Below are 8,084 nucleotides of genomic sequence, written 5' to 3' on the forward strand. Positions count from 1 at the left end.
TTGGGTGGATGGGCCGGGAGCCACCAGAGGCAAGCCTGGGAGCCGGCAAGAAGTGGGTGTCCCAAAGCCTGGAACAGCACTGCCACTCAGATGACCGACCGCCCCCTGTGAGCCAGGTGACTCCGGGGTCACTGGGGCACGTGGTGTAGTAGTTCCTGCCAAGCCCACCCAGGGGGGCAAGAGTCGAGCATGAAGGCTGTTGGCCCCGGGCTGGCACGCAGGTCCCGGGCCTCTGAGACCAGGGTCCTGTCTTTCCTTCGTTCTCTAAACTCTGAGCCAAAGCTGTGCTCTGCGACCTGCCTGTCCTTAGAGAGAGGCAGCCGTGGCGTTAGCGTGAGGGCCACGGGTGCGCAGTGTGGGCACGGACGCTCCCCGCGTGGTCCGGGCGGGCGGAGGGGCACGGACGCTCCCCGCGTGGTCCGGGCGGGCGGAGGGGCACGGACGCTCCCCGCGTGGTCCGGGCGGGCGGAGGGGCACGGACGCTCCCCGCGTGGTCCGGGCGGGCGGAGGGGCACGGACGCTCCCCGCGTGGTCCGGGCGGGCGGAGGGGCACGGACGCTCCCCGCGTGGTCCGGGCGGGCGGAGGGGCACGGACGCTCCCCGCGTGGTCCGGGCGGGCGGAGGGGCACGGACGCTCCCCGCGTGGTCCGGGCGGGCGGAGGGGCACGGACGCTCCCCGCGTGGTCCGGGCGGGCGGAGGGGCACGGACGCTCCCCGCGTGGTCCGGGCGGGCGGAGGGGCACGGACGCTCCCCGCGTGGTCCGGGCGGGCGGAGGGGCACGGACGCTCCCCGCGTGGTCCGGGCGGGCGGAGGGGCACGGACGCTCCCCGCGTGGTCCGGACGGGCGGAGGGGCACGGACGCTCCCCGCGTGGTCCGGGCGGGCGGAGGGGCACGGACGCTCCCCGCGTGGTCCGGACGGGCGGAGGGGCACGGACGCTCCCCGCGTGGTCCGGGCGGGCGGAGGGGCACGGACGCTCCCCGCGTGGTCCGGACGGGCGGAGGGGCACGGACGCTCCCCGCGTGGTCCGGACGGGCGGAGGGGCCCGGCGCCGTGTGACGGTGGTTCTGCCCACAGAGCGGGTGCGGGGCGCGGACCTGCCCATGGAGAGGGCCATCCTGCACGGGAAGCTGGAGGAGCACGAGCAGGCGCTGCGCACGCTGGCGCTGGAGCTGCGGGACTTCTCCGCGGCCGAGGACTACTGCGCCTGGCGCGCCGCGGGCCGGGAGCCGGCCTTCCGGCGGCGGCTCTTCCACACGCTGCTGGCCCTGTACCTGGGCCCCGGCCCCGCGGAGCTGGCCGTGGCCGCCGTGGACCTCCTGAACCGCCACGCCGCCGAGTTCGACGCCGCCCAGGTGCTGCAGCTGCTGCCGGGCTCCTGGTCGGTGCAGCTGCTCGGCCCGTTCCTGACGGGCGCCCTGCGGGACAGCACCCACGCCAGGAGGACCGCGCAGGTGGCGCTCGGCCTGGCCACGGCCGAGAACCTGATCTATCAGCACGACCAGGTGGGTTCTCGGTGTGCGTGCGTTTGCCCGGGGAACGACACTGTCGGTGTTTTCTCTGCAGCGGCAGTCTGTGTGTTACACTCGGAGGGGCTGTGTGTGGCAGGGGCGGGCCGTTTTGGAAAAAGATCGGGACTTTTTTAAAACGCCACAGGACACGGGACAAATTGTTAAAAATCCGGACGTCTGGTCGCCTTATCCTAGAGCGAAGCCAGGCGTCCGGAGGGCGTTGAATAAATGTGGGATGACTGGTGTGACCAAGGAGAACTCACCAGGCTGCTGCTCAGTCCCCACAACAGGGAACTGTGGCTCTTAACCGGCGATGGAGTCACAGCACGGCTCCTTAGTCCCTGAAGGAAAGAAGACGTGTCCCAGGCCGTCAGGATTGTGCCGCTAAGCAGCCCCGCGGCTTTGACCAGGGGCCTTGTCTCGCCTCCTCGGCCTGTGTGTCGGTGAGAGGCCGGGGTGAGGGTGGTGCGGCCTTCGGCCGCGGGGAGCAGGCTCGCGGGGGCGCCCCAGCTCACGGAGCGCCCGAGGGCCGCCCGGTGGAAACGCTTCGCCAGACGAGCTCGGTGACGTCTGTGAAGTGAGAGCGGTTCCGGGCCCCGTGCTCCTCCGGGCGCTGAGGCCGAGTTGGTTTATTTTCAGTGTGCTGTTTTGTCTCGGAAGTTGCTCCTCGGTGACGGGTCCCGGGGGAGGGGTCTGAGGCCGCACAGCCGCCGTGACCCCCCGTCTCTGTCTCGCAGGTGAGGGTGAAGCGGAGCTCGTTCCGGCTCTCGGACAGACAGCTGTGCCAGGTGTGCCGCCGTCCCTTCTGCGAGCCCGTGTTTGTCAGATACCCGACCGGCGACCTCGTCCACACCCACTGTGCCGCCAGCAGACACTCGAACCCCAGCGCCCCCCGCCCCGGCGCTCGGACTTGAAGGGACCACCTGGGCGCCAGGGGGACCCCGAGCTCTCCTCACACCGATGCAAGGAGCAGAGAGCGGCGGCGCCGGGCCAGCCAGGCAGGGACACCTCGGGGCCGGCAGACTCGGTCCGTGTGAGACGAGGACGCTTCCTGCTGACCAGCGGCACGAGTGCCCAGGAAGCCCGAGCGGAGAGCCCGCCCGCATCCGGGGCCGGCGCCCACGCCCGCCTCGGGCGCACGCTGGCCCGGGCGTCTCCTCAGGGTGGCACGCGGGTGACTGCTCAGCCCGGCGAGTGCCGGGGCAGAGTCCTGTGCGGACTTTCCCCCGGGTGGTGCGTGCTCCATCCACGGCACCGCGGCTGCTTCCCGTGACCCCGGGGCTCCGCCCGCCTTGGCGTTGGCTGGCCTGGGAGGGGTGTCCGTTCCCTCCTGTTTCCCATCCGGCCCCCACCCTGAGAGCGTCCCTTCGGGTGAACAGTGTGCTCCTGGCTTCTGGCAAGTGAACACCACGACGAGACTGATGAAGGCCGAGGGAGAGGCTGCCTGCCCGGGGGACGGCGGCCGAGACAGGGAGCCGTGGGGACAGGGCCCATGCGTGTGCCCCTCACTGCAGGGCCCACGCGCCTGCTGGTCTCAAACTCCACGGTCAGTGTGCTTGACTAAGCATTTTATTTGAAGTTATATTATCTTTGTAATATTCCTCTTATTTAGAAAATCATCTGTCATATTTGGTAGGGATGTTTCTCATTGACATGTACCTCCTGTGAACACTGGGGAAATTAAAAGGGAAACAATGAGCACAACCCGCTGTGTTCCCGGGCGAGGCCGCTCCCGCACGCAGCCGGGGGGCGGGGCTGGCGCTGCTGCTCACACGTGAGGTGGTCGCCTTTCCCGAGGTGATGCCAGCGAGGGAGGCCGGCCGCCGCCTCCCCTCCAGCACCACACATGCCGCCCTGGGTTCCTGGCCACAGGGAAACCAGGGCCCGTGGTCCCAGACTGCGATGGGTCTGTGGTTCCGCTCTGCCCTCGGATGGCTTCGTTTTGGTGGCTGAGTCTGTTAGGGATGGAAAATGAAGACACTGTACCCCGATGCCAGGCTTGCAAGCAAGCATCAGCGTCTGAGGGGAGCGCCCTGGAGCACGCCCTCCCACGCCTGAGCCTTACGGAGGGGGGTGAAGAGCCCACTCCGGTCTTTAAAGACCTTCTGCACTGCGAATCGTCAGCCTTCCTTTTCCTTTGTGGTTCCGACTGGGCCGAGAAGGCAACGGCGGCCACGCCTGCTTTCCTAACTAGGTCTCCGTGAGCCCAGCAGAGAAGGAAGGCATTCTGCCTGCGCGCAGCCCCGTGCTGCTGCTGGGGGGACACAGCCTGGCCGGCGTAACCTGCGGGTGGTGTGCAGATCACCATGTTACTGTGCATATCACCGCCCAACTGTGTGCTCCGATCTGCTCCTCGAAGAACGGGCGACTAGTCCATGCAATATGCACTTTGCAAAGCACTGTTCTCTACTCAGAATGGGTACAACCTTGAAAAAGTCTTGTGATTGCTCATTTCTAACTTGGGGCCCCTGGTCAGTCTCTTTTTTCTCTGAACATTGGTCTATACTTTGAAATGTTTGTTTTCCTTTAGAATAATGGGAGTTGCAGTCAAACAGTTTTCCAGCTCTCCCAAACCCTTGAAGACAGGCAGGACTCTCTGACACTGCAGAATTGTCTCCTGTGTTCAAAACCCTTCTCTAATCTTCCTCCAACTCCCACAAGGCTCTTTTCTCAAATCACATTTTGAAAAGAAATACGTGTTCGTCCCACAGGCCTGCTGCTCGTGAGTGTGCTGTGGGAGAGAGCAGTCCGAAGCACCGCTCAGCCTTCCCCTCCAGGCTCTGTGTGACCATTTTAGTTAGAACAGCAGGCACCGAACCAGCTGTCACTTATGTTCTGTGGGCAAGACTGTCTCGTTTGATGGCCTGTGGATCTGCTGCTGCCCATCGAGCACTAACGGGGAGTGAGGCTGTGGGCGGGCCTGGCTCTGCCCAGGTCCGCTGTGGGGAGGGCCTCGATCGCTGTGGAGCGAAGCCTGTCACACAGCCGGGGTAGCCCTTGCTTTTTGCTTGCTCTCCTATGGAAACCGATGTCCGTGAAACTCTATCCTTTGCCCCTGGTTGGGTCCCAAATACACAAGATGTACAAATGTAAACTTGATTTTATTAAAATTCTTTTAATTCTTTGTCCTTTCTGTAGTTTTTGCTTTTTTTTTTTTTTTTTTTTTTTTTAATAAAATTCACTTGATAAATGGAGGGTGTCCACTCGCCCAGTGATGCCTGCGGAGTTCCAGAGCTCATGACCGGGTTCCTCCCGGCACTGGCAGGTTTCCATGGCCATCCGTGGTTTTTTTGTTTGTTTGTTTGTTTTGTTTTGTTTATACAATAATTATTTTTATTATTTATATTTTTTAAATATATATATATATATATATATATATTATAATAAATCTTTATTGTTCAAATTATAACAGGTGTTCCTCCCCCCCACCCCCAATAGCTCCCCTCCACCTAATTCCCAACCCTAACCCATGCCCTTACACCACTGTCTTCATAGGTGTAAGATTTTTGTACAATTTCTTCCTGCACCCCTCAGACCCCCCCTCCCCCTGAGAATTGTTAGTCCACTTCCTTTCTGTATCCCTAATTCTATTGTATTCACCAGTCTATTTTGTTCTTCAGATTTTTTATTCACTTGATTTTTAGATTAACTTGTTGGTAGGTATGTATTTGATGTCTTTTTGTTGTTCCTAATTTTTTACCTTTACCTTTTTCTTCTTATTCCTCTTCTTAAAGAATACCCTTCAACATTTCATGTAATCCTGGTTTGGTGTTGATGAACTCCTTTAACTTTTTCTTGTTTGTGAAGCTCTTTATCTGACCTTCAATTCTGAATGATAGCTTTGCTGGGTAGAGTAATCTTGGTTGTAGGTTCTTGTTGTTCTTCATTTTGAATATTTCTTGCCATTCCCATCTGGCCTGGATGGTTTCTGTTGAGTAATCAGCTGACAATCGTATAGGTGCTCCTTTATAGGTAACTACCTGCTTTTCTCTTGCTGCTTTTAATATTCTCTCTTTGTCTTTTGCTCTTGGAATTTTAATTATGATGTATCTTGGTGTGGTCCTCTTTGGATTCCTTTTGTTTGGGGTTCTGTGCACTTCCTGGACTTATAAGTCTATTTCTTTCCCCAGGTGGGGGAAGTTTTCTGTCACTATTTCTTCCAGTATTCTTTCAGTATCTTGCCCTCTCTCTTCTTCTGGGACCCCCATAATTCTGATGTTGGTTCGCTTGTAGTTGTCCCAGAGGTATCTTACATCATCTTCAATTTTCTGGATTCTCTTGCCTTCTTGCTTCTGCGGACGAGTGTCTTCTGGCTCTTTATGTTCCAAATCTTTGACTTGATTTTTGCAATCTTCCATTCTGTTTTTAGGACTCTGTATATGTTTTATTTCAGACAATGTATTCTTTATTTCTAGTTGATCCTTTTTCATATCCTCATAGGTCTCGTTTATTTTATCGGCCTTTTCTAGGAAATTCTTGAAAAACCTTATAAGCGTGGTTTTGAACTCTATATCCAGTTGCTTTTTGTCCTCCATTTCTTTAGTTTGTGATCTGTTTCCTTGTCTTGGCATTTTCTTTTCTTTTTTAAAAAAATATATTTTATTGATTTTTCACAGAGAGGAAGGGAGAGGGATAGAGAATTAGAAACATCAATGAGAGAGAGACATTGACCAGCTGCCTCCTGCACACCCCCCACCGGGAATGTGCCTGCAACCAATGTACATGCCCTTAACCAGAATCGAACCTGGGACCTTTCAGTCCACAGACTGACGCTCTATCCACTGAGCCAAACCAGTTTTGGCTTGTCTCGGCATTTTCACAGCTTCCCTGAGTTGGTAGGGTGGCTTTGTGTGCTAAGGTGTCCTATATGGTTCAGCGGGTCAGCCTCCCAGTTACCTGAGGTGGATAGTCTTGGTGTAGCCCTTTGTGGGCTGTGTGTGCAGTCTTGCTGTTAAGCCTTGCTTGTTGTTGGTATCACTGGGAAGCGTTGATCTCCAAGCCAATTGGCTATGAAGATCAGAAGTGTCTCAGCTAGGAGGGTTTCTGTATTCCGCTTGGATGGGACAGAGTCTCGGGGTCGCACAGCCAAGCTTTGGTGAATCCTGCAAGATTGGTTGCAGGCGTGTGCACCTCTTTGATATAGGCGCAGACAAGCTTTGGATTTCTGTCTGCCCCTCCCTAGAAGAGTCCTATTCGTGGCAAATGAGAAAGCTAGCCACTGGAAGGGCTTCTGTGCTCCACTTGGATGGGGCGGAGTCTCGGGGTGGTGCAGACAAGCTTTATTCAGCCCCTCCCTACGAGGTTCTGATTTCTGAGTCCCGCAGTAATGGCTGCTGGCTTCACATACCTCCGAGAGATCTCTGCCCACTGCCTGACAGTCTGGCCTCTCCCTTTCTGGGGCCATCTATCAGGGCAATAGGGTGGTTCTGTTTTCCTCCTGAACAAGAAAGCCAGCCGCGCATTAGCTGTCCGCCCTCTCTTTTCAGCGAGTAAGCCAGTAGCGAACTCAGCCCGGCCCGCCCTCTCTGTGCTCTGCAAGCAAGCCAGCAGCAAAGTCAGGCGGCCACCTTTTCGTGCACGCAGTTCACCGCACCTTCACAGTTCCTGAGGTTCAGCGCGCCTTCTCTCTCCTTCCGAGATGGTAGAGCTTCCTCACAGCCAGCCGTCCAGTGCTTCAGGGCGATGTTTCCCCTGTTTTCCAGTTCTAAATTCAAATTTGTTGTGGTAGACTGCATTCAGGTGTCTCCCCTATGCTGCCATCTTGGTTTCTCTCCATTTTACCACATTTTAAATGGTCCATTCTCATTTCTCTCCTGCACGCTCTCATGCTGCTCCTTGACTGCCCCTTCAGGTACATGGTACCCTGAGGAGTCAATGGAGGTTGCTGGTTACTTCTGACATACTTTACCTTTTAGCTAAACACTCTAAGTAAGCCTGCTGCCCTTACATTGTTAATCCTCAGTGTATTCAAGGAATAGAACCTTTAAAAAATTTCACCTTGTAAGAGTTAATTTCCCTCTTAGAACCCTGTTCATAGCAGGTCTGGGATGTTCTATGCAGTGACTGGGCATTCTCTCACCCAGGCCTGTCCCTGCCCACCTCTGTCCTGGGCTCTTTCTCTCACCCAGGCCTGGCCCCGCCCTGAGCACAGGGTGAGCTGACATAGGCTGACTGTTCTGTGCTGCATGCCACCCGGCTGGTAGGGGGAGGTGCACGAGTCATTCTTATTTCAAGTTGAAGAAACTGAGGCAGGGTGTTGGGTGGTTGTCCTATGGCTGAGGCACATCAAGCCGGAGCTCTGCCAAACCGCAGGTCCCTGCCTGCTGCTTCACCAACCATGAACAGAAGCAAAACCCAGGAACCAACCCGGGCTGACTGTTCCTGCAGAAAACCCTGGGGCAAAATATGGCTGTTCTTTTTGCATTTCCATGTCATTGGTATTGAGGGCTCATTCGCATGCTAGGGTGAAGAGGTGGTGCATGGGCTTACACCCCTGACCAGACTGGGCAGGGTGTGGACTCACTGCCTGTCCCGGTGACTGAGTGAGAAGAATAGTGAACTGATGGACGGAGA

At 57.0% G+C, this 8,084-nt stretch overlaps 1 protein-coding gene across 1 annotated transcript in view; it reads left to right on the forward strand.

Moving 5' to 3' along the window:
• Positions 1-4,635, forward strand: part of TGFBRAP1 (transforming growth factor beta receptor associated protein 1) — a 51,131-nt gene extending 46,496 nt beyond the window's left edge. The window contains exons 11-12 of the mRNA XM_036454014.2: positions 1,078-1,505; positions 2,249-4,635. Coding sequence (XP_036309907.1) covers positions 1,078-1,505; positions 2,249-2,425 — 605 coding nt within the window. The 3' untranslated portion in view covers positions 2,426-4,635. The remainder of the gene's footprint in view (positions 1-1,077; positions 1,506-2,248) is intronic.
• The last annotated feature ends 3,449 nt before the right edge of the window (positions 4,636-8,084 follow it).

Source organism: Pipistrellus kuhlii, unplaced genomic scaffold (genome assembly GCF_014108245.1).
Source record: "Pipistrellus kuhlii isolate mPipKuh1 unplaced genomic scaffold, mPipKuh1.p scaffold_m20_p_27, whole genome shotgun sequence".
Classification (NCBI taxonomy): Eukaryota; Metazoa; Chordata; class Mammalia; order Chiroptera; family Vespertilionidae; genus Pipistrellus; species Pipistrellus kuhlii.